Raw genomic sequence first — 27930 nt, 5'->3', positions numbered from 1 at the left:
CTGACTCTCTCAGTGAAGGGCATCTGCACTGTAAAGAGCCAGAGGCAGAAATAGTCGCCTGGCCCTGCCGCAAGCTGCCTGGGTTAGAAGCACTGGGATCTGTAGGTCTCCAAAGAGAGACAAAGTTATTAATGTTCTAGTCCCTTACCAAAATGCCTCGCTATAAGCCCATGAGAAATGAAGCTACAGCAGCTTCTATGCTGCTACAAAACGCTGCATATGTGTACGTAAGTAGCACATATGCCTAAATTTTGGCAAACCAAACAGCAGACCTTTAAGCAAACCTCAGCAGAACAATATATCCTTCCACTGAATTATCAGAATAAGACCTCTCTTCCCAAATAGGTGCCAAAACATTAACGTTTCAGTATTAGGGTGAAATCCATCCCATGATGAAAATATAACCAAAATCGAGACCACAAACTTCTTAATGTTCAATTTGTCTTTCCTGTTTTGCAAATAAAATAACTTCCATTCTGCAATTACAACACCAAAACAAAACATCCCTCCCGGCCCCCCACCAGCTGATGTACATTGGTTGTGCTTCCAGTAGCTGTACACAGCTCAGATACGTGACGGGAACAACTCTTTCTTGCAAGAGGGGTGATGGAGCAAAAAATGTGTTTCCAGTTCTGCAAACTGAAATTAAACAGTCATGCTTCTTGTTAGAGCCCTGTAACTTCTGATTCTGTATTACACACACGGCCTAACGCTGCACTCGACTCAAAGTGCTGTCTTCACGTTTAAGTTTGATGGCTAAGATTTGAAACGTGACCTTTGCTAAGGATCACTGTTTCTTGGTGGCGTTTGTGTGTGGTAAATTAGCACTTTTCAGAAGCACAAGGCAATTAGTGCCAACTCTGACCCACTTGGTCCCACTGAAATCCAACAGCATTTCGGATGTGGCAAGCATGTACTCTGGCTGCCTGTCATGCTTCCAAACGTGTCAGGTGCGATGAACAACAGTAACTATCTATACCCTCTCCCATCCCAAACCAGCAACGAACAAGTTGTTTTTTCTGGGGTGGGGGGGGGAGGGGGGAAATGACTGGATATTAGCAGTAGCTCTAACTATATATAAATTCAAATTAGTTTACAGACTCATTCCACAGTTTGAGAGCTCTTCAGAAAATAGTGAACTGTTGACTGAGGGTCAAAAAAAAGGAAGGTACTGAAGACTCCCAGCATTTATCATACTCTTCAGTAAAATCTCCTTCCTCTATCCTCAAACTACACAAGTATCCCCTCCTGGTTTCACAAGTAAGTTAAGATCCCTTAGACAAGGTCTAGTAAGAGAAACTAGGTGTGTAGTTCAAAAATTTAAAGCGTCATCACCTTTCAACCATCGCTCTTTGTGCTAATCAGCAGTCTCAGAGGACAACAGCTGCTCTGGCCATAGCGACTGTACTACCTCGACTACCACCTCCTCACCTAAACGTTAACTGAGGTGTGTTGACAGGCATATGCACAGCAAACCGGCCCTGGCAGCTTTGATAACTGTCCTCAGAAAACATTTTTCAAAACCCCTAAGAAAAAAAAAAAAAAATCATACAATCCTTAGAGGAAAATGTAATACATTAAACATACTCAGGAAGCGTTACAGGAACCTCCACAAAATGCAGTCACTCATGGCACCTCTGAATCATTTCTTTTCACAAAATGTCAGAGGAATTTAAATTAGAACAAAATCCTTACTTATACCTTATAAACAACTTCAATTAAAAATGCCCATTAGGCTCAGCTGATAAGTCACGTCTGTCAGAAGACGGAAAAAGAGGTCACTGACCTATAAAAATAGTTTGGCTTTTGAAATTGTTGTAGATGTGACCAACCCAGTTACAATTTAGTGCTAATCCACGTGGTTCAACATATCGTCAAATACATTTTGGCTGTTTTGACAGTGAAAAATTAGAGAGGCTTAAAATTGAGTGCATTCATTTATCTTAAAAATAGCTAAGATTATTCCAAGATGAAGGAACAGAGCATCATCGGCAAGCCTGCGGTTTCGGAGTTTGTGAGCAAGCCAGCAAAACTGACAAACGGCTACTAAGTCACTGTTTAGTAATGGTAAGCCAAGAAGAACCAGCCCTAAGTTACTTGCTGGCCTTTAGTGTCTACGTTACCCTTCCACAGGGTCTCCCACCTGACTGTACAAACCTCTTTTCTAGTTCCTTCAGGCTTCTCTAGCAAACCACTGCGGGCAAAACACGTAGCAGCAGCTCCCCTGGAGGGGAGGAAGACAAATCACTGCAAGACTGAAACTTCATAGATAAAAATGCCTACTTAAACACCGGGCCTTGTTCAGGTTTTTCTTCTAAAAGATAATCTGATTTGTTTCTTAATTAAACTGAGTATGTCCCATGAAACAGAGCTATTCTTTTATGGCATTTGGGCTTTCATTTCACAGAACTGGTAATTTCACTAACCTGCAACTCAAAAGTGTTTCTGTCACTCAGGTTACAAGCATACAGACTAAATCTCATGAGGCCTTCCTTTGGTGTCAATCATGCTTTACTAACTAAGCTGAATTAACAGTTGAATTAAAAAAAAAAAAAAAAAAAGCTAAAATCCAAGCTAAGAGAGAAATACTTCATTTTAAACACTCACAAAATGTTACAACTCCATCCCTCCACAAAGCATGCTGTGCTGAAATGTTCCATTACATCTTTACACTTTCAACTACTGTCAAGATTATTCTTCCAAAGCCTTACAATGTGATTTATTCTAACGTTTGCTCCGTAGGGTGATGCGTAAGATTATTTTTATTTGTGATAAATGAATTAAGCCTACAAGTAGAAGCTGAGTATCCTGTCACGCCCTTCTGCTGGGAGACCGCTGCAGAAGACGGACGAGCAGCGCACTGAAAAGGTGAAAGATGAATCACTCATTCTAAGGTATTCCCTGAAGGACAACAGATCAGTTAAGTCACATCATGTTTTCAGTTCTATTTGCTCAGTCTCATCCAAGTACTGACATGGGGGTACCTCCATTGTACCTTAGCTTCAGCTAAGTAATTAGTAAATGGCAAAATGCAGGTCAAAAGTGAAGCTTTAAAGACTACATACAGAAGGAAAGGAGAGACACTGCAGCCTACCAAAAGAGAACAACGAATGATAGCCAGCCTGCAATGGCCTTTGGGACTTGAGCTGTGCTCTTCACTTCAAAGAATGTTGGGCCACTTAATGAAATTCAAAGAAATTACAGACTAATAGGGAAAATTCATTAAAACAGGAATCATGGACATCTGAGAAATGTACACAGAAAAAAAATTTAGAGACTCATGGTGAAAAGTATTTCCTCAGTAATACATATTAACAAACAGTACACGAAAATAAATCCTGAGCTACTCAGGGAATTGATGCTGTCTGGATTCATCTCTAGCTCTATTTGTGTGCCACTCAATTAATATGGAAGCATCTAAAAACATCTAAAAAACCTTTGATATACAGGTCAAAAGCTTCAGTCTTATTTCAGCTTATACAGGCCAGCAGATCCATAAAATGAGCTTATGCATGTTCACAGCAACTGTTCTTACCCCCCCCCCCCCAAAAAAAAAAAAAAAGACAGACGGACCGACCCACAACTCAGCACTACTTAGAAGCACTACTTACTCCTGTAGAAAGGGAACAAATTAGCAGAACTTAAGCCACGCTACAGACTTTAAATGAATAATCATATTCCAGATCAAGTTCCAAACTAGACTAACATCTAATGAAAGTCACACAGTATTAGCAATATTTCTTGGCCTACAATCCAGTTTCTAAAAAGTGGCATAAGTCTGAATTTATTTCAATTAATTTCACTTGTGACTGGGAATAGAGTACAGTTGTGACCAGAACGTTTGTATTAATTTACAAAATTCAAATTTTTTTAAGCACCTTTACAAAACTAATAATCACCATTTGTGAATATCAGAGCACTGTTTAATTTCTGAGTGGCTTGACATTAAGTTCGATTTGTTATAACAGCTTTACATGCAGCCTGACTTCAAGCACTAAAAAGCCAAACTATCCTTCAGTATTTTAACTCCAAACACCACATGGCTGAAATAGATAACTACTGCTGAAATAATAATTCAGATAAAGTGTTCTTTCTTTGAAAAAAAAATGCTATTTTCCATAATAGTTTCTAAAAATCAGGTATTAAGAAAAGGATAGACAGACTACAGACTAGTAGTAATTTCCGTAAGAGTACTGCAAATAGTTTGATGGATACAGTCATTCTAATGTAAGGTAAAATATTTGCACACTACCTTCTTGATTAAAATGGCCTCATTGAACTGTTATGTGCAATTTTATTATTGGGCACAGCAGCTTCTGAGGGATCGAAATGAAGAATATAAGTTGCTGATAAAGTCATCTGCCTAAAGACCAATCTCTTCTACTTAGTTCTGAAACTACAAAATCAGAACGCAAACGACCAACATGAAAAAACTCTTATCTTCGTTCCTCCAGTTCCCTCCAGCTTCCACTGCTACCACCACCATCCTCTAGCACGATCGATAACACTGTCGTCTTTTGACTAGTTTCCTCACCTCTTTCTCTCCATTAAGAACCTCTTCAGCAATAAAGTCTTCGTATTTGAGCGCGAGTTTGGAACTCTAAACAAATGACCCGTTCCCTAACATTCATTTATTTTTCTCTGCTGTCCCTGCACACCATGCTCCCTCTTTGTCCTCCAAATCCCATCAGAGTCCAACTCTCTCATCCAGGAGAGATGAATCTTCAAAGAAAAGTCCTTAAAGAGCTGAATTTCACCTCTTGTAGTAGTTTTCCCTTCACTTCTCTTTTCTGCGCAGCTTACTAGTTTACTGACCTTTTTTCCAGGACAAAGACAGGAAAAAATCTAGCGTTCCATCAGCAACTGGTTTCCTACCATAGCTTTACAGGGTACCTCATACGCTACTTATACTCAGTCAGTTCACTTGGACCTAAAGTAAAGCACTGAACATCTTTAACGCAAATAGTGACAAGAGAATCCCACAGTAGTAACCGCATTAATTGATAGCATTTTCATTGAATGTAGCAAAATACAAAAGCGGGAAAGAAACTACAAATTCTGGAAATACGCCTACTGACTAACCGAGCTGACAGGTGACTGACTCATTACAAGACCTACTTTTAAGCTAAGAGTCGCATTAATTTAAAGAACGTCTGAGAACTTCTGGTGTAAAGTGAAGTCTTAATACCTAAAAATGCTGACTGGCTTCAAGCAGGTATGTGGGACAGTCCTTAACACAGCTGCCACAGAAACAGGATTCCTGGGTTCCACTCCTGGCTTCTTTCCCAAGACCACAAAACATCCCCCAGACAAAAGCAAAGTTGTTATAAACTGAAAAAACACCAGCAGACTCTTAAGCACTGCTGCAGGCATCCTTGCCAGCACAGAGTCTGCCATTACGTTACTTCTATACCCTGAAACAAACAAACAAACAAAACTTATTTAGGTGAAAGATGTCTGGTGGAATACAAAGTAACACAATCCTGTCATTAATACATTTTTTAAAAGGTTAATATTGCACAAACTCAGTCAGCAGCAATACAAGAGAAACTAGTCAAAACAGACAGAGAGCAGTCAAGCAGAAACAAATGAGGATGTTACCTCCATTTCATACATAGGTGGCCCCAGGATATCTTTTAAAGCATGGAAATCGATTAAAATTGGCATTTCAGGTGGCAGAGCCAGATCAGCTGTGTCACTGATGGATTCTGTTTTTGCATCTTCTGTGATATGCTCTTTGCAATCTAAGAGAAGAAAAGATACTTAGGATCTGTAACAATCTTTCTTAATATACAAATTAAGAAAATCATCACGAGAGAAGAAAACACAGTATTTAAAGAATTGCTCAGAAAAGTTCATGAAAGCGAGCTTAAAACATCTGTCTTTCCCAAAAACTTGTTGTCAAATTAAAGATAAGATTACATGGCATCAAATTTAGTTATCAAGCCTAAACGTTTTCTAACTGTTCAGCAAGGCTAATACCAAATCCAGAGCACTCACGGAGAAGCAACCCACTTGCTTAAATGCATTTTAAACTATGTCACATAGCAAAACACACAAAGTTCATGTAGGACTTTACACTTTTCATCAGAGATGTGCATAAAAAACAGCATTTGCAGGAGACAATCATGTTTAATGTAGTATAATATAAAATATGGAACTGAATGTAGAAATATCATTAAAAGCACTGTATCTGTTGTCCTTTTTATGTACACTTAAAACTGTGCTCTCTGTGGTCTCCTTCTGCAAGGATTTTAAAGCTTAACCTCTGAAACTTATAATTAAGTTCTGTCAAATAAAGAAGGAACACTTTGGCCACATGTACGTACGTTGTTTTGCCACCGGACTGCATTAGTAAATGCTGGTCTGCGTCACGTTCAGTAATATCTCACTTCCTAATATCCAACAAGGACAGTGTAACTTGCTGCTCCATGGCTCTGCTGTCCTCCATCCCCACCCCAGTCCCACGTCCCCACGGCAGGCCCCAGCTGTCCCCACCACCAGCCAGCCAGTGTGGGGAAGCCACTGCTCGCAAAGTACACTCTGGAACAAGCCCAGCTCGTGTGCTACCCTCGTGTGCTGGTTCCTTACAGGCTTTCAGATGGACCCACCACCCCGACACACCACAACCCACCTCTGTTGCTCTGCACGTGGTTCGTATTCTCACATTATGCTTATTCTTTTGAATAGGCTTATTCCTTCGTCTCTAACGGCAAAGGTGTTACTCTGTGTAAATCTCAGTTTGCAAAATCCACTTTCTTAAGTTTGTTCAGCACCCAGCTAGACACACACAGGATACAGCCTGCACTCAACAGAAAACCTCCAAACAATTTCAGTGTAAGAACTTCGTCTATGGCTTTTTATCTTGAAATATTATACCTGTGCTGGGCTCTCCTCTTCTCCTTTGTCGGAGGAGATTCTTCCAAGGTGTCTTGAACAATATCTTGAACTACCAACAGAAAACTCCTCAAAGATCAAATTATTTGGCCTTTTCAGAAATATCTAGAGGCGTGATACACTGCATGCGATCCAGATCCGACAGGCTCACTATCGTTTTCTTGAAAGTCCAAAGCAACGAAATGAAAAATACTTGAACTATCCAGATATTTCTAAGACTCTGCGGCAGAGTTTTACGGCAGTGCCTCCCTGACCTGAGGCAGCCATTAAGATAAGCATTGCACACACGCACGTAGTGAAGCCACTTCATTCTACCCTGAACACACAAGTCTAAGAATACATTTAAAGTGATAGTCTACATTACACAGGATTGTATCCCGAGCCTCAAGCCTTCGGCACAAGTATTCTGAGAAACTATCTGCTTTTGTTCCGTTTCTCTGAAACTTTTTCCCATTCAGATGACGAGAGTGGCTTCCTTTGCATTTTAATACCGGCACAACAATTGAAGACCCAGAAACTTAAACAATTATGGAAAGACACAAATCACTGATCTAATCTATTTAATATAATATTGAAAGGTGTACAGCAGGTGTACAGTGGTGCAAAAGTAATTTTCAGAATGGATGAAGCGAGAATGTCTCACTTCACAAGATACAAATTACCCTTTTATTAATCCTGATGTATAAAGGAGGCCTTTTTACAGTTAACATTGTTACAGAACAAATCTCACTCATGCTTTCATACAGTATCAAGGAAAACACTCTCCATCGCTATTATAATAATAACATCAGTTCAGCTTTCATACAGCACTCAAATCAGGTAGTTATTATCCAACCGCCACTAAGCTCTCCGTTCTTCAGCTCATTGCTCAATGCATAAATCCAATTCCTTTACTGTATACACTGCTTTAATCGGATGGCCCTCCTGTTGTTTCAGCATATCTCTATGCTTTTGTTGAACTACTATTTCTGTATACAATACATTTAAAGACATAAATAAATACTAGCAAGTACAGGAAACGGGTCACTGCATGCTGTTCTTGCAAATCAGATCGTAATTCCAACAGCACGGACTTTAAAACCTTGAGTAATTTGATAGGACAATTCACATTTTAAAACAAAACTGAGTTTAAATACAACTGCTTTTGTGCTATACTAAGATATTTTACCACCTAACCAACACAATGATTTGCCATTTCTGCTTGTTTTTATTTCACCTAGTTCTCTGTAAACAGCTGAAGCAGAAAGACGCTTCTTGTAAGCAAATGGGTAATTGTTGAGACCACCTGCCTTATAAAAAGAATAAGAAATCCTTTGTGCTTATATAATCTAATTAGTAGACTCCATTTTACAATCTGTAACAATAACAAACTCCAGACTTCCCTGTCTTCTAAAAACGTTAACTTAAATTCTGACCTTTTCTAATTTGTTATAAGAGCATACAGTGATGCTCCAAAACGTAATTACAAACACTAACATGTTCTTGGAAGAATAAAAGTCTTATTTTAATCACCTTATTAGAAGTGCTGACTATGAAGAATTTATAAAGGCACAAGTAATTAAGTCTTCCATTAACGATGACGTATACGTGTTCCCTTCCTATCCTAGCAGGATAGCCATAAATCATAGTAAAAGTGAAATGACACCTTTATCTAAAAAAAAAAAGACAGTTAAATTCAAGTTTCCAGAAACAGGAATTTTGGCTAGGACAACAGCTTTATCATCTTACATTTTGAGTTTAGTTAGAAAAATAAACTAAGAAGTCAAAGAAGTGCCCTTAACAGGAACTGCACCCTGTACTGGAAACATCTGTTGATCTACTACTACGCTACTGCTTAAATGAAAGAAATAGCTTTTTTCATATTTTAAAAAATGGCTAAACTAAAAAAAATAGATTACGTTTGAATGTAAAACTTTCACAGCAGAATCTGAAGTTACTCAGGAAAGGATCAAGTCAATGTTCCCTAGGACTCTGCCTCTGAAAGTTCCCACAACGAAACAAAACCTTGTGTGTAAATACTGCCACATGAATTACTATATATAATTTAGGATTTATGCTAAAAAGGAATTCCATGGCACGATGCTAAAGATCTAAGAATTTAAGACCTCTACTTTCTTCTAGCAATATAACGAAACTGAGCAAATGCAAGAGCTGAAAACTTCCTCACCATGTAGAAATCTCTCACCTCTTCATAAAACATTTGTACATTAAGCACTAGTAATACAAGGGTCTTAAAAACAAAGACTTCTAGCTATACTGACCAGCATAGCAGAGTAAAATGGAAACCTGAAAATTTTAAACAGCTTTTAAACATACCATATTGTGATTTGCTGAATTACTACAAAGTATAAAAAGAAAGTAAGCATAAAAGCAAAGGGTTCTGAATTGGGGCAAGAAAAGGGGAAACACCATGTTCTTTTTCCTTAAGTGATTCACCAGCAGACGCTTCAAAACATGACCCAGAGTTCTTCTGGCCTCTCCAAATTAACGAACAAAACACCACAAAACTACATTTAGGTAGCAAAGGATGTGATTGCCCCTGCTGACAACAGTCCTTGATCAAAATCAGGCGCAACACGAGACTACATCTAATGGCAACTTTCCCTTGTCCAACCTGCATCTGACGCAATACATATTCACCCAGCGTTACTTCCAAAACATTTTCTTTTGGAAAGGAACTCCTTCCTGGGACCCTCGTCCTACGAACGCTTTCTTGCATGCTTAAATTTATTGCTGTGTACATTTTTTCCTCGCAGGTTCTGAACATTACGTTCCATCAACACTGACAGGATCACATTCATGACACTGAGAAAGCATACTGATTGGCACAATATTTTAAAAAGTTGAACACTAATATTTCATCACAACTCTCCTGTAAAATATAATTTAAAGGATATTCTTGCCTAGAATCATGATGCGTATTGCACCGAAGCGCTTGAATCTCAAGTTTTCATGCAAGAATATTTAGACAAATTTACATGTTAAAAATAGCTTGCATATAAAACCAACTTTTGATATCATTTATGCCTCTTTGGCCTAAACAGAAAGGCAACTTCAAGCAGTTTGGAGAAAGAACCACATATTACATTTCTGTAGATTTGCTAAGTAACATTTAAGTACTACATTTCTCTACTACTGCTAAGTACTAACAGTGCTAAACTCAGCACAGTTAAACTTAAACTTGAGTGCCTACAGTCATACCACTCTGGATTTATGCTGATCAGATTTTGCAAACCAGTCTCCCAGTGCTAAGAAAGAATTTGGGCAGAATACAGAATATGTCACTTTTTCCAAGAGCAGCAACGTTAGCCCAGGTATACTAAAGCCCCTATACACATCGAAAGAGAAGAAAAGGAAAAAGTCTATAACCTGAGATTTTATAACGTTTTGTGAACAAAATGCATTAGGCCCAAGCTGAGGTAGGGGGAGTAAAGACTACCTGTTCTAGTTCAAGTTGACCACTTGGATCAAATTTTAAGTTAAACTCAAAAAAAAAAAAAAAAGTGCAGATGCATTCCCAAGTAGTAGGACAAACTGTATTACTAGGTAATAGAAACATTTAAATATTTTTGAAGGCTTGGATTCAATGTAGATAGGATTCAATTGCTGAGTTTTAGTAACTAAACATTACTTTTCCTAAATTTTCTTTCAAGTCTGAATTAAATAAATCATTTTTTTGCTTGCGGGTTTCAACTGTTGTATCATGTCATGATGCCCAGGCAGGCACACAGCTGCTGCACTGTACTCTTGAGGCAGTTGCACTAAAATAGGTAGGGGAGTCTCTCACATTTTTATAACTACTAGCATCTCCTCTAGTGTCAAAGACTACATGAGTGTCTTATAAATCTCAGATAGTGTTTCAGTAAAATATCAGATAGTGTTACTGTACACAAGAACGACTCCTTGGAGACGTCTGAAAAATGACTTCACCTGCTTTTGCTGAAGTTCACTGTAAAAATTCAATGACTGATGCAAACTAACACTCCTCCACTTGTCAACTTTGTCATAAAGCTCAGGAGTCAGAGAAGTGAGGAAGGCAATACAAAGCTGCCGATTTATTTCAGCCGTACATTTTTGGAAAGCGCTAAACGTAGCTTGATAGCATGTCTCCTGCATGAGTTCTGCTATTGCAGCTCTCCTCCATTTTTAGAGCTCTGCTATTAAACAGTGTCAGAAGTTCCATGTTTACAAAGCCTTGAAAATCACTGCTCCACTTTGAGTTACTAATCTGATTTAGTCAATATAGCGATGGAAATTTAGTAGTTCTATCACCTCATTTCTTTCAACTTTTATTATAAATCCACAAAGGAGAAGGCACTCAGCTAAATAAACACAATAGGCACTGTGCCACTATTGTGATACGCTACGAATCATATACAAAATATGCTTTAGCGAGTTATATCCATAATGCAAGCCTGTAGCTTGCTTTCTCAGACTCACAACTCATGACAAAAGAGGGCGTTAACTGAAGAGTCTAAAGCCCACATCAGTAACCAACAAATATTTAAAGCAAAAATGAATTACAAGTCTTTTTAAACAGATAAAGAAAGAAAAAAGCCACATAACAGTTTAAATTATTAAGAAGTTACAATAACTTGGACTACCTGGTCTTCAAGAGTCATTAATGATATAAAACAAAAATGTATCATCACTATGCACAACTGCACAAATGTCCACACATCAAAAAAAAATTCTACTGCAGTCAAAAGAAAAAAGTTTACCCTACAAATCCCTTTATTTCCATCAATTTGCAAGCATCTGAGTTTAGTGACAGTTATTTCAGGGTTTTGTTTTACATATTTGGTTGTTTCCAGACTCAATGAAGGCTAAACAAAACTTAAAACAAACAAAAACCAACAAAAAATTCCACTCCCAACAAGTGACATATTCTGCTAAAAATACAGCTGGGTATAAACACATTATTAGTACAAAATAAACCACGCGTTTTGCAGACTGCACCATTCTATACATGTCTTTGTAATACCAGAGCTTAACTACAGACCCACCTGTCCTCTGGAAACCCTTTTGCTAGTACAGGGTTTTCTCACTGACAGTTTAGATTCCAGAAGCACAAAGACAACTGTTCACAACCCAATGCTTTTGAGCCTACTCCAAAGAGTGTGCCAACCAAAAATGCTAGCATTTCTCCCTCTTTTGAGGAGCTTAGCTTGCAATTACCTTTTTTTCCTGGGGTAAGCTACAAGTCCAGTGCTAATTTTAACATTGCTAATACCCCTTTCATTGGATTGAGATGCATAAAACAGCTCCTTTTTGTTTTGTGCTTTAATAGTAAAATGATTCTTTTCATAGTACCAGGAGTTGTCCTTTGAAGTGACTTTTCTACTATTTCATCAAAAGTCTTGAAGAAGAGAATGACACTTTTCTTTATTCATCAATCACATTAGACCCTTAAACACATTTTAGGTATACCTATCCTTTCAGTACAAGGTCATACTTTAAAAGTATGAGTTATGTCAAAATTACTGTCACAAAAGTGACAGCAGCAGAGCGTAAAGATACTCGATCTTGCCTGATACTAGTAAGCATACACACCACAGCCCAAAGGCTCAGTGTTCTGGTTCAAAAGCCAGTTCAGGTGTATTTCAGAAAAATCCAGCACAAAGGAGAAAAGCTATACAAAAATGCAGCATGCAGTAAAAATAAAAAGCTTTAATAAAGATGTCTTAAAAGCTTTTCCAATGTATGTGAGACAATTCAAAATTTCACAGTCATTCATCCACATACAGTCACAGCTACTGAGAGTTCACTTTTGTTAAGCTAAACATTCAGAGGAAACCGAGCTCAATGCACTTAAACACACACTAATTTGTAAGCCAAATTCAATTGTCTGGTATTACAGATAGTTTCCACAGGCTATTACAATGATCTTAAAAAAAACCAAACAAACAATAAAGATCAGTTAAAAGAAGATTCAATTTTCACAAAAGAAACACTGAGTTAAGGAAAAAAGGCTAGGAAAAGCTAAAAGACTGTCAATAAATGGATTTCTGGAGACAAGCTACCAAATCTTTTCCTGTGGGTAAAACTCCTCTTGGCATACTTTTCTAATTAACAGCACTGTATTGGTACAAACATCAGACATATTTCCTCCCCCAGATTTTATTCTCTGAAGCGTCACTGCTCAGACATACAAGCTTGCTTTAGTGTAAAGGAGTGCATAACGAGTCTCCTCATTTGCCCTCCTGCAAATCAGTCTGGCACTGTCCCTGCTGTACAGACGTCAATGCTAGTGTTTTTTTCCCCCCATCAGGTTTGTTGGGGAATCTTTTGAAACATCAAACCACATAGGTGTCTGTTTAGTATTATATGTTCACAAGTATTCTGGAGCAAAATTAAGCAGCTGTTTCTGCAATTACTGTTTTCCGGTGTCCTCTGGCACACTGTTATTCTCTGACAGATTACTAATACTGCTTGGCACAAAGTGTCATACATACTGCTGTCTTAACTTACTCTATGGTGCAAACAGTAAATACACACTGAGAAGACCCCATGGTTCACTCACCATTTAATGCAAAAAACCCAAAAACCCCCCAAAACCCCCACCCAGCAACAGCAAACCTTGCAAGCATATTGCCTCTAAAGGAAGTAAATGCACAATGTGAAAATGCATAGTGAAGCATATTTTCTCAAGAAGGCAAAAAAATATGGTATAGCAGCTTGAGCTCAAGAAACTTCTACTTGAATTGCTAATATTAGCCTCCAAGGTGACTGTACTACACTTCTCTGCAACCAAAACTGTAAATTGGGACAGCGATACTGACCCTCCTGGGTAACATCCTACTAAAATCCTACTAAAAGTAAAAGCCTACTATAAGTGCTCACAGAAGAGGCAGACAACATTAGTACTACTCAGAACTTTAAAAACCCAGTAAATGATAGTAAATTCTCACTCCACCGAGCTGTTGCCATTAGAGAATGCAGTGAAAAACCATTAAAATCAAATTTGATCAAAAAATTCCAACATAAATCTACTGAGATGGAGGATATCTCATGAAGAAAGCATGCCTGATTCTAGTTTATTACCAACTGATGCACAGAAATACGAAAATCGCACTTAAGCTTCTGCTGACGTAAGATTATCCAAAAGAGAAATGCAGTTTAAACAAAAAGCAGCACGGACTGAAAGGGACAGTGTGACATCTCAGGTTCGCCAATCTGATAGGAAAATGAGAACCGGCGAGCAGCTCTACCAAAGTCAGCCATACCAAGAGAAAACAAAAGAAAAAGAAAAATGCAGAAACAAAAAAGCATTAAGGTAGTTTTTGGCTAAATAACTTTTTATAAGTAGTTTCCATTCTGTTTTAAGAACCTATGTTCTCTACAGAATGGTTTCTCTTGCACAATTTCCCACTACTATGAGTTAAGATACCTTGATTTATCTAAATTAGTAAGAAAAGGATACAATAATCAAAGGCTTTTCTTTGAATCCAAAGGAAAATTCAAACATACACTACTGGTCACTTTCCTGATACACTGGTACAGATAAATGCAAACTGCGTTTATCTAATTCTACGGGGGGTCAGAACAGCCTGAACAGAAATGCAAGGACAGAACAACCCTTCCTAGCATCTTATATTTTAGATAGAAAGTATACCTACCTTAAGCAGTAAAGGGCAAGATTAGATATTTTTATAAATTAATAAAAACCAGCTTTTATATATCATATTTTAAATGACAATAAATATTTTTTATGGAAAAAGGAAAAACAGTCAGTTAATCAGTTAACAGAAACAGACAACACAGTGTTCTTGAGTAAGAGTCCCAAATCTTGCAGTCCTCTTCCAAAATCAATGACACAGATAATGAGCATTTTGCCTGAGGCAAGATGGCAAAACTTGGCCTAATACAGAGGATACAGATAGAATTCCACCAGATACGGGCTGAAAATATCACACATTCCTTTTCTGACCTATGCAGAATTTTAATTTTATTATAAATTGACAGTAAGTTAATTCATTTACTGAATGCATGCATTTGTCATGTGTTCTGTCAGTAGTTAACTGTACTCTGTACATTTCAGTATACCAGGGGAAAGAAAGGGCAGACCACGAGGGAACAAAAGATGCAAGTATTATTCTCACAGAATAACAAGTTCTAGTTGCAGCAGACAGAGGTTAACTAACATGAACTTCTGTACATTTAAGTCCAGCGACAGCTTTTCAGAAAAGTGTAATGCTGCAGTTGGTGACAGGCTTATAGATATTTAGATCACTGGGAATAACAAACAGTTATCTTCTGTATACATGGCAGAGAAGAACAGACTTAATAAAGATGACAAAAGTTACCATGGCTCCAAGGGACTTAGAATCAGTGCTACTTCATGCCTGGATCAAAACAAACTGTGGTACTTGCAAAGTGCAAAACAATCACATTTTTAATCCTGCAGACTTGAGGGAAAAGTCTAAGCTTCCCTTTCTGCCAGACAGTTAATAAAGTGCAAGACTTTATCACTAAAGAGCACTGAAGCATCATTTCTTAAGATACTTTTTGAGCTAATGAATTTCGTGAATGGCCCTAAACCTTTAAGTGACAGATATGCTGCCTTCTTAAAGGAACATAAAGAGAGCCCCCAAACCTCAATTTCAAAGCTCTTCAAGTTCATGTTTATTTTGAAGTACAATAAAATAACAGGATCCAGTTGTGAGCTGGTAGAGCACGCTCAGTACAGAGGTACAAAGCGCCTCTTTAAGAACAATAACTAAAGCCATTGCCTAGTCTCTTATTAAAAAAAGAAAAGTGAAAAGACTTGCATAAAAATCCCTAGTAAGAGATGAAAGCATACACAAACCATAACTGCATACCTAAGATATGAAACAGAACCACCGTATTGCTCAATTACCACCCTGGCAGGTTGAGATTACTCCACTTATGTCCCAAGCCATAGATCAACACTCCTTGATCCATGCATTAAAAGAACGTCACTCTATTTGCAAAGTGTTTTCAAAAAAAGTCAATGAAGCATAAAAAACAAGGAAAAGATTGATAAATTAGCTTCCCAATGACTACATTAGAAGTTTCCTTTTTCAGAAATCATACAGAAGATACAAACCTTCTCCTTCAGCCGCTTCAGCACGATCTGGCTTTGTTTCTTTGTGCTGTCCTTCCGCCACTTTCACTGCCACTGCTCTGCAAATAGCTCCCAGTTTCCGATCCAGAGAGCGGACTCCTGCCTCTCTAGTGTATCTAGCATAAACACAATTATTTTATAGACAGACAAAAAGAAGTATTTTTTTTTTATAAGAGAGATATCTTTTGAATTTAAATACACTTTCTTTTTAAAGACACATACAAACGAAATGAAACGTAGAAGGCAGTATGGCCTTAGACTACTCTAATAAATAGAAAAAATTTCATGCGCTAATATCAAACTAATTGTTGTTTGTTGATAAAATTGTGAAGAATGTCAAACCACTGAGTCAGAAGACGACATGACTAACACCTGGCATCAAAACTTAGTGAAATGCTAAATGATGCTCCAATGACATCAAGCTCTTCTCACATGTGTAAAAAAAATTAAAAGGAAGGGGTATTTTTTAAATTCAAAATTTAGTTCACTGAAAGTAGAGGAATTGACTGGAAATGTTTATTTTCTTTTAATCTACAAGTTAAAAACAAATATCAGACAATAACACTTGCTAAACTCAAAAATGCTTTTCCTGGTCATAAAATACTCCGATTCACTGAATACTGACATAATTCATTTACATATGAAAAAGTAAGTTTCAAGTCTTAAAGGTGTTTTGGTTGATATCTTCTCTCTTTTGTCCTACAAAAAAAGAAGTTCTGACTAATAAAAGCTATTTTAAAAAACATTTATTTTTTAACCTAATTCAAACTTTTAGACAAACGTGACCCATCAAGTCAATAAACAACAAACAAAATTATGATCTTTATTTTTATATGAAGCTGACATAAATAAAACTTGACTAAAATAAAGATTGTATTATGCCAAGACCACGGATGCACACACTGAAGACACTAACGAAATACTAGCTTGAAATGTTCCTGCCTATTCATACTACTTTGTCAATTGTGCCAACACAACTGCTTATCATGAGCGCTCTGAAAACTAGATCAAGGAAATCCCTAGAGAAGGAAGAATGTTTCTGTTCAGTAAGGAGAGAAGAGCTAAGAGGAGCTTTGAAAGAGCATTCCATAAATTACCAGTTGTTGAATTTCTGAATATATAAAGACTATGAAACAAAGGAAATGTTTCATGTTATAAATAATGTAGTTATAATTTAGTTACCAGCAAAAAAATTATTTAAAACTTAAAGCAATGAACAACTGATTTACCTGGTAATTATGTCTAAAGTGGTTACTTGTGGAATCTGGATCTGCTGTGGAGTCAGGCCATGTTGTTCAAGCTGTTTAGGAATCAAGTGTCTATGTGCAATTTCAATTTTTTCTTCCTGTGTATACCCTTCCAAAAAAAAAAAAAAAAAGAGCCTATGTTTACTAATCATTTTGCCCTTACACGACAGTATCAAATTTATAACCCATTTATAATTGTATCTGATTGAATTTAATAACCCTCCTCCCCAAGATACCTCCATATCCACAGACTTGACTTGGGACTTCAGAAGAATCTAAATCATTCTCTAGATACATTCACAGCAGTTATGTTCTAGGTGCCTTATAATACTCAGCCTAGTGATAATCCAGCTTTAAAAGGGTTAAGAAAGTCTGCCTTTAGGTATGTGCGATCAAGACCCACAAGTTCATTATCTCTCTAAAGGGACCTTAATGGGACAGAGTAAGCGTTAGGTATATTCTGAACAGTTCAGAAAACTGGATTTCACATGCACTTACAAAACAAATAAATAAAGCAGTGCTAGTCTCTTTCAGTGATCCTGAAAGACTCGCAGTTTTGGTGCCTTGTAGGGTACCAACCTCCCTGGAGGGTTATTCCAACTGTTAGGGCAGTAATTGTAAAGGAAAGGGATACTGCAGTATGTTACCAAATGACTATTTAATATAAAAATAAACAAATAACCTTCAGTGCAAAGAGTGGGACTTACTTTTCCTGCAGCCTGGCGAGCGCTGCAGTCACAAGACTGGCTACTGTACAGAGGACTCGGGCTCCTAGCTCATGTTTGTGAATCGCAGTCTGAAGATAATGCCTCAAATGTACACCCCCCCCTTTATGTCTGTGAAGGCACAGCCCTTTGTTTACTGCATTGCTTCACACAGACTACAAAACGTAGTTCCGTGAAACAGTTCAATTCAGTAAGTTGTTTTCTCATACTGTTAGATTTCAGGATTTTTTTACAATTGCCTAATTTTGCTATGAGAGGCTTTAGACATCACATAGAACTTATTCCATCATATTAAATATACAGTGAAAAAAGAAGAAAAAGTGTAACTGAAGTACATTACAGGGTATGCTATTTTTCCTCCACATACTCCATTTCCTCCACCTTCTTCCATATATATGGCATAATACTTCAATTTTTATTTTGATGATCTTTCAGAACACGATTTTGGGAATGAGAAGTGCAATAAATCATAGTGTAAAAAAGTGAATTTGTGTAATGTATTTATAGTATACATCACAATGAAAACAGTATTAGTCCCATGTTTTGGTTACAAGCAGCAGTCATTATTTGAATCCTTACAAAACTATGTTCTCACACCTGCAGTGTTCACATCCAATTTCATTTTCACAAATCCTAATAATTTCCAAACAGTCCTCACTCAGAATTATGAATTTGTGGACTGGCAAAAAAAGTTATCAAGGGATTCTTTTCTTTACAGTAACTAGGTTACGCTGAGGAGTTCTTCTTTTCATCAGATCTAGTTAGTTACTGCAACTGGTCTGTGATCAGCTAGAATTTAAAAGGCTGTCAATATGATATTTTGTGGTTATTCAGAAATTCACATGAACAACAAGAAGAGTTTCAGTCTTTCAAAGCAGAAGTTTCTTCACTAAGACCTTAAAAAGATCTATTAGCCATCAGTGAGTTACAATTCAAACATATCAACTAGTGAAAATATTATTACAGGATGTATCAATGTATCCCCATATACCTAGAACTGAATCTTCCTAAGCGCAATGCCAACATCTTTCATTCTCATGACAGAGGCTAAAAAAAAACGTTGGCATCCAAATGGGTCTCTTCTGACATGTCTGGCTGTTCAGTCTAGTTTCCTGCCGTGCTTGCTTATCTTTCAGAACTGCTCTCTATTTAAGGAAAAACATCCCAATGCTAAAGACTTGCAACAGCCATTTTAATGAAAGCACTTCAGTGTTACCTGGAACTTGAATAACTTCCATTCTGTCCAGCAGAGCAGGTGGGATAGTAGCTGTAGTGTTGGCTGTAGCTATAAAAAGGACTTGGGACAGATCAAAGGCTACGTTTAAATAGTGATCGGTGAAATTGTGATTTTGTTCTGGATCCAAGACCTTAAAACAAGAGTGAACATGAATTGATGCAGTTGCTCAATTAGAGATTAATAAAACATCCACATTTTTATTATATTACCCATAAATCTGTCAAATCTGACTTGACGTTGATAGTATGCACTTAAGTCTAGTCCTCATTATCCTGCCTAGTCATGATTATCTTATCACTAGATTTCATATTACACGCAAAAAGAAGTTTGCAATACAATCCTTAATTTTCTGTCCAGTTCAGAGCAACAATGAAATAGATGCTTCCTATGCATCACCTTGCAGTCAACATGATCAATTCAAATAGCATAAGTATTTTTAAGATAAAGTGCACACAATGAAGTTAAAATTATAAAGTAGGGTGTCAGAAACTTCTGAATGCTGAATTTTCTCTTTCAGCTTCTCGAGCAATGAACTCTCTGCCTTTTCAAGATTAGACAATCCTCAAACTTTTTTTGATTTTAATTTCCTGATGACTCTGCTTCGAGTCCTCTAATATGCAACACTAATAGTAATAGTTAGCATTGGACAGGCAGTTGATTCCAAAGGCTGAAAGGGTCTTTCATCTTCAGGCCACACTCTTCTCATAGGACTGAAGTCACTGTGAACTTCAGAATTTTCTAACCAGCTTTCCTTGTGAACAGTAGCAGTAAGCACCTTTCCAGAAGTTCAGCATCTAATAACTGAAATAGAAAGGCCTGGAACGTATTCATTTCCGCAACATGCGGACGCTCGGTGTCAGCTGACTTAGCACATGTGGCCCTATGATAAAGTGTGTATTTTCTCTTACCATGTATTTTGCCTACTATCACTAAATCACTTGCCCCACTCAAAAAACAGTCCCATATTTTCTTTGTTCAGCCTTTTGCTGCTAATGCAGCCACAGAAGCTCTTACTGCCCTCGACATCCCTTGCAACTCTCAACTCTAGGTGAGCTTTAGCTTTCCTAATGCAGTCTTCGCACTTTTTTCGCTCAAGTTTTATGATCAAAAAAACCCCTGACGAATAACAACGTGCACCCACAAACCTCAATAATGTACTGCTACGGTGAAAGTAAATCTGACTTACATAACAATGTTGTCTTTCTATTGCTATTACTACTACTTATATGGGCTAATACTCGCATGTATTTCAGCTATTATTTGAATGAGCTGTTTTTCACTATTAGGTGATAAATGCAGCATTTACACGGATCATGGCTGTACTAAGGTGCTGTCCTCTAGCTTCCAAATAGTACCAAAAATTGAAAGTTCATTGTATATAGCATACTACACTTGGCTTCCACAGCACCATCTGTGTGCCACCTTCATTCCATCTCTTCCCTTAAATCACTGTCATGCTTTTTCTTCCCACATGATGAATTATCTATGCTATGCTGGCATGAAAAATTCTCATGTTACACATAATGGAACCTATGCATCTTCTGAGAAACAGCACACTGCTGTCAAAATAATTTATATGCCTATACCCAAATGAATGCACCCCTTGTCCTCAAAATTTGAATTATAGCCAAGAATAGTGTTGATAATTCTAAAAAATCTTGAATTTGAGCAGTTGTTAGCTGGCTAGAAAAGAAAAAATTTTGAATTTTTATTACTCTAAATCCTGCTCAATCTTTGAAAAGTTAAAAAACTTCAGAATAGAAATGTTTTATGACCAAAAAGAACTTTTTTACTGCATACCAGAAACAGCAGATTTTTTTTTGAAATAGAACAATTTCTGATTTTATTTAATTAGTAAGACCTCTAGTTCTGAAATACTGCACAGATTTTAAATTAATTTTTGGAATTTTATTGTGATTGTAGTAAAGTCATAATTTCCCCCTTACGGTGAAATCTTTAAGCATACTACATTCCAAAAGTAAGGCTGTAACTCAGTAAATGTTATTGTTCACTGGCTGCAAGTTATTCAAAAGCTGCTTTTCTTGCCCTCTCCAGTAGGCAGCTGCTATCATACACTCTCTTCTTTACCGATGAAGGCAAAGGCCTTGAAGTATCATGACTAGCCTAATACACTGATGAATAACTCAATCAACAGAGTTAGAGATACCTCTTATCTCAACTAGTCCTACAATCTAGTCCTATATTGTAGGGGGAAATAATCATATGCAGTGTATCCAAACATAGTCTCCTGAAACTTTCTTCAAAGAAAGCAGATCTATACTGAACGCTAGTCTCTCATTCAAAGTCTATTTTGGTAGATTTTTCAAATAGGACTTAAACCTCAAATCCTAATTCAGCTTACACTTTTTTTTTTTTTTTTTTTTTTAAACACCGATAGGCACAATGAGCACAAAATTGCAATCTATGAGCTCAGCCATTTGCAACCACTTCTGAAGATGCTGGAAACCATGTATTCTGACAGATATACCACCCGCTTTTTTTAAACATGTATCTCCATGCACATACCAATCTCTTTCCCTGTCTAGTTTGTAACAAGAGTATTTTATGAATTCCACTTAGTGCTATGCTGTTGACTACAGTACTATTCACTACAACATACAAAACAGTGCTGCTGTACTCCTGTCCAAACAATACTATCCAATAAAGGTAATGCAAATGTAATCAAAAACAACTTGGATAATAAATATGTAAAAATGTTAATTATCTGAGATTTTCTACAAGGGCTAAAATTTCTCTGGACTTACAATTCTTTGCCACAGTAACAATTTCTTAAAATAATACATAATACAGTATCACGCCTATGCACTTGCAACAGATTTTGCAAAGCACATAGGATAGATACCTAGCTGAAGAACAGTTCTAAAGTTCAAATTCAAAAGTTTTCCAAAGAAATTCAACTAATAGAAGAAAACTAAATACAAAAAGAATATTCAGTGAACACAACATCTTGGTTAATTTGCAGCAACAGCTCACATGCCTACAAAGGCATCTCTGTACTAGCATTTTATTACCACGAAATCCAGAATAAGTTCCACGAACACTTAATTGCCTTGCTATGTTCCTGGTCTAATTTCCTTGCATACAAACACTCACTCTATCAGGCACTTGGATCCATTTCTATGTTCTTCTCTTTTAAATAGAGATCATCTAAATTTAGAACAAAACATTCCCTTGTTGACGAACAGTAACTGGAAATAGGAAGACATTCTGTTGTTGCTTAAGCAACACAGAAGCACCACAACTAAACACATATCCAGTAAATATAAAAATCAAGCTTTGCTTCCAGGCTTATAGGGTATGACAATTTTCTTCCTGAAAATATCCCATAGTACAGAGACAGTGAGAGTTTAACACACCTACACATTAAGGAAAAAAGCATGTGCCATTTAAACTTAATGATGGCACTTACCAAACAAGCAGAGGCAGTCTGAAAAAAAAAACCCATGCCAGTTAAGTGACCACTTACTATTGTTTGTTCGTCTAGGTAACCGTTTCCTTTGCTCATTCCAACAGTATAAACCACAAAAAGCAGATGAAAATTAAGCTGTTTATGTCCAGGCATGAGTTCTCCATTAGAAGAGGTAAAGCACCTGCTTTCAGGATGTTTGTAGACGGTAGTAGTGCGATATACAGATCTCACACGGGAGCAGCAGCCCAGACATGGGTAACAGAGCAATTACTTCTCCAGATGTAGTCATGGTCAATTAGCAATAACTTGCACACAGACTGCAGCCCAAGCAGACAGTTGGAAGCTAACCTGAAGAGCCTCAGCTGGAATAGCCCATGGCAGCAGCAGAGTTAAATGCCACCGAGAAAAGGGTTTAAAATATAGAAAATAGAAACATCTCAAAGCAGCAGCAAAATATCAAAAAAATCACACACAAAATAATTCAATAATAGATTCATTTCATTTACCCTCGCATGCCTAGCATGAGAGAAAAAGGACGGAAATGCTAATCCCTGTTACAGGATAAGTAATGAAAAATAACTGACTGTTAACAGTAGAGGTTGAAGGTAATTAGTAACATTAATGAACAGTTTCACTTCCCCTCCTCCCCCCAAAAAAGTGATTCTTTTTCCAAGAAATGCCAAATCATTGCTTCATTACTGATTTTGATTGCCTCACAAACCACAGTTATCTAACAAACTACAGTTTTTCCAATAATTTTTATCCATGCATTGACTAGACTAAAGCCAGTTTAGTTTGATATCTAAAGGAGAAATGACTGAAGAAATATCAGCAAACTCAGAAACAGATTTTGTTACCATTAGCAGAAAAGAATAAAATCCTGCAAGTGGGAAGTACAAATAAAGAAAATACATTTGAATATTTTTCACACAACCCTGCTTGTTTTCCTTGTACTTGGAAGCTTTTCATGCATTCTAGGAATGTGTACCACACACTTGAGAAATACAGAGCTACAGGATCATAACCGTCGTTTTTAGAAGTTAAAAAGACAATCCATGGTCTCTTTCAGTACATTTATATTATTATTAGTCTGCGTTACTATGCAAAGATCTAAACAAAGTGCTCAAACCATGACCTGTTCACACACTGATTTTGAAAGGACTGACTGGCTTCATCAAGATAGTAATTTTACAGTATCTAACAGGAGGACAATAATGACAAACTGCATTTGTAGAAAGTCATACAACGTACAGTTGAGCTCATGATAAAAATTTAACTTAAAGTAGTATTTTTCATATTCAAAGCACAGTATTAAGCAGCATCAGTTAAAAAGATTCATTAAAATGACTCTACATGCAAATGTTACTAGAGTCATTTACTTTCATTCCCCCCCACCGCCTCCCAGCTACAGAAGTTACCAAACCTTAGCCTGCCAGCTGAGATGATTCTAGGATTATTCCCTAAATCATTTCAGTGAAAGTGAGCTTAAAAGGGTGGTTTAAAAAGTTAAATACATGTCTTTTTATGAATCCAACTCATTTTGACTGAAACAGGCAAAGCAGCAATCACAAAAGCAGTTCAGCTAAAACACTGAGAGGATGGTAGCCTCTTACAGCCAGAACATACAAGAGTGGTAAAAAGCGTAACAACGCCGCAGTGCACTGAAATTCTAGGCATACACAACACCAAAATCATTAACGGCATTAGCCCTACATCTGCTCTGTACAGTGCCAAGTGTTTCAGTCCAGGCCCAGCCTCTCTGTGCCCTTACCTTCCTCATCCCCCCCTCCCCTTTATTAGTTCTAGGACAGCAAGATGTGCAGAGCCTTTGGCACTGGCAGTGGGGTGAAGAAGGCCATGCTCTTTGTTTCTTTCCTGTACTCAAGGAGATGCTCCCTCCTCTCTCCAGCAAACTGCAAGAATAAAACTGCTGAATATGTAAATCGGTGTGTCCCAGCTGTGGAGTTACTGCGTTATCCTCATATCTTATACTGCAGGAAAAAAGAAGGGAGGAAGAAGGTTCTGGCCCCTCACTGTTTGCTTTCTAATGCAGACTGCTCAGAGACATAAAGCCTGCAAGCCATACATCTTGATTCATCTTCATCACAATCACTCAGTTATAACCTCCTGAAATCCCAGCAACTAACCTCACTAGTAACATCTCCACAGGTGATAGATTTATGAAATAATCCAAAATATCCCCTTCATAAAAGTCCTTCATCACACCTCCCAGATTTTACTTGTGTCTTTAAGCAAGTCAACCTTCACACCTCTAAACTCCCTGTAATAAGATAATCACACCACGTACTCCAAAATCAGATTCATTTTTATCTTACTCCGAGTCCCAGAACTTAAGGAAAAAAACCACACACACACGCATTTAATAGCTGACTCTCATTGAAAACAAAGACATCATAATTAGTCAAAGACTGGGGATCCGTGACTTAAATGATAAATTTAAGTGTAGAAGGTTAATTACAACACTAATTAAAAAATACTGATAAAAGGATGCACAACTAGCTCATATTTATATGCTCGGTAACATGCTTACATAAACCTTTGCCATCAAAAGTTTTTAAAAAAAATATTAAAATTGTTCCAAAAAGGAAAGGGAAAACCTGAAAAAGTCCAGCTACCTTCTACCTTTACAGTTCTTTCTTACAGCTAACAGCATTTGGTTATTAAAAAAAAAAAAAATCCATGTCTTAAAATCCCAAAACAAATACTACTGAGGCCTGGATGGTCTTGGAAGTTAAGAACACTTACTTAGTTCAGCACAACATACATCTCTGTGTTTAAGTACAGATCACTGACATTAAAAGTATCTTACTCAACATACCAAGCGTTTGCATTTGCATTGTGCATAAGAAATTGAGAGAAATCTAAGAACTTTAAAACACACTAGCTGGTATTTTAATAAAAAAGCTGAAGCTATCATGCTATCTTTCCTCAAGTGTATCTTCCTTTCTGAACCCAGTATTTTTTCAGTTAAAAATGAAACATAGCTTGTAATTTAACATCGCTTACCTCAAGTAAGGCAGCTGCTGGATCCCCCTGCAAGCTCTTTCCCAGTTTATCCACCTCGTCTAACAGGAATACTGGATTGTTAACTCCAACAGTCTTCAGTCCATTGATTATTCTACCAGGCATACTGCCAACATAGGTGCGTCTGGGAGAAATACAGAGGTGTGGGGAAAGAAGGGCCAGATGCATGAAACAGGGAGTAGAAACAGCAAAAATAAAACTCAAAGGAAAACGTAAGAATCAGAAGCCTTGCAATAACTCTCGATTTTTGCAAAAACTTCTGCCACTAGTAGATAAAAGTATTGAATATGCATTAGAACTAACAAACCCAATTATATCAGCAGATGAAAATTCCAGTTCCTTAGCGCATCCGCTGGTCCAGGAAGATAAACTACATATGCATTACAGCGCATCCACACTTTATGGCTTACAGGCATTTCACACGATTCAGTACAAGCAGCCTTGAACTGTATAAACAAGTAGAAGCAGATTTGGGAACTTCATTTATAATATTACCATTTAAGAACAGTGATACTGTTTTTTGTCATTTTAGAGTTCACCCAGTGTGTTACAAATTAGGGCAAAATACCAAATAACGGAACTGCTGATGCCCATTGTATGTGCTACATGCTTTAACTGGTAATCACAAAGCGAATATTTCTCATGTCATTTCAACAATCAAATAAAACCTGGAACAGCGCAATGGAACAAGAAATTGTCAGTCCAAATTTATTCAGCAAAGCTGCTAAAACTTTTTTTTTCCCCACCACACACACAGAGGAATACGGTTTTACATGTATATATACCTATTTGCATTTATCATAGTCTTTTCTGCTTGTGTCATAAGTAAACAAAATACAGTAATTTAAAGTATGAAATGCTGGTCACTCAGAAGGAAGAGATGCATGAAGTACTGAATTACAGTATCTATCTCATGACCCTCACAAAGCAGATATGTGAAACAGGCCAGCTTTGCCACGTGATCTGTTTCAATACAGGCCAAAATAAACAGGATGACATTTAGAAAGACGAAACCAAAAATACCGTGGGAGTAATTTCAAAAGATACTAGAGAAGACTTAAAATATAAAAATAACTCAGAATATGTAGCAATAATGTTAGTTTTCTGCAATACTTAACTACTGAGGGAACAAATGCCGTTACTGTATTTAATTCTGGATCTGAGTAAAACTAAGAGTTCTTAATATCTTTTAATAGCTAGAAATGCAATATAATTTCAATTTGCCTATTACCACCTTCAGGAGACAGCTGCTAAAAGACTGGAGCAGCCAGTATGGAATAGTTTATCACCTCATTGCTTTTGTGTAGACTCTTTCCTTGCAGTGGGAGAGTAGATGCCTCCCCATTGAGGGTACACTACATAACATCTATTACAGGTCAAGAATCTGCATGGGGGAACTAACGTACTAGCATGTCACTTGGTTCTCCATCTGCACACAGTCAACCTCGCCAAAAGAACAAAAGGATCCTGTAAAACACTCACAGAAAATTAGGAGAATGAAGCAGAACTGAAAGTCGCAGAAGTGAACCACTTGTCAATGGAACCAAGTTAACCATTGTAGCCATTTTTGTTTTACAGAAGGTGCTTACTGCACCAGTAGATGCAGTTTATATACTTCACAGACAATGCAACACGAAAGCTTTTTAACATTCTATTTATGTCAAAAATTGGATACAATATTTAGGTAAATAATAAACATTCTTACTTGGTACATTATTCTCAAGCACATGCTTAAATTTATAGATAAGACATGAGAGGATGCCTTATTTTTTATTTTTATAAAAGACATTACACTTTTAGTAGTGTGTTTGTGTATTTTAACATATATAAAATTTTAACTGATCCTTTTAAATTCCATAAAAATTTCAGATACCTATGTTCTGTCTAGTTATAAAAAAAAGAACCTTGGTTTATAAACTAAATGAAGAGAAACTGGGTTTCCCTCGTTAAAGGAAATTACTATGAATAATCAACTTTCCCTCCCCACCTTCACCATTCAGTTGCAAAAAAAAAAAAAAAAAAAAAAAAAGGCAGGTCAAAGGATAATAAAAGTTGTAAGTACCAGAAGGATTTCTGAACATTAAAATGTCTGATTATATCCATGCATCCTTCCCTTCTTTAAAAACTTTTTCAGAAAATTTCCAAATAAAGGTTCTTTTTTTAAAAAAATCAGGAAGAGATTTTTCGTTCTTCCAAACTGCAACAAAATATACTTTATAAATAGCAAAAGTTGTCGTTATTAGTAGACTGAAATGCATTTT

General features: G+C 37.0%; 1 protein-coding gene across 2 annotated transcripts in view; it reads right to left on the bottom strand.

The window, feature by feature from the left end:
* LONP2 (lon peptidase 2, peroxisomal) overlaps nucleotides 1–27930 on the bottom strand; it is a 185774-nt gene that overhangs the window by 7079 nt on the left and 150765 nt on the right. For both annotated transcript variants that reach the window (XM_068955974.1, XM_009678414.2), the window contains 5 exons: nucleotides 25652–25793; nucleotides 19174–19324; nucleotides 17215–17341; nucleotides 15968–16101; nucleotides 5602–5744 (listed from right to left, as the gene is read on the bottom strand). In XM_068955974.1, coding sequence (XP_068812075.1) covers nucleotides 5602–5744; nucleotides 15968–16101; nucleotides 17215–17341; nucleotides 19174–19324; nucleotides 25652–25793 — 697 coding nt within the window. The remainder of the gene's footprint in view (nucleotides 1–5601; nucleotides 5745–15967; nucleotides 16102–17214; nucleotides 17342–19173; nucleotides 19325–25651; nucleotides 25794–27930) is intronic.

The sequence above is a fragment of the Struthio camelus genome, chromosome 10, assembly GCF_040807025.1.
Source record: "Struthio camelus isolate bStrCam1 chromosome 10, bStrCam1.hap1, whole genome shotgun sequence".
Taxonomy (NCBI): Eukaryota; Metazoa; Chordata; class Aves; order Struthioniformes; family Struthionidae; genus Struthio; species Struthio camelus.
Note: the sequence above shows the minus strand (reverse complement) of the source record. Positions and strands in the feature narration are given on the sequence as shown.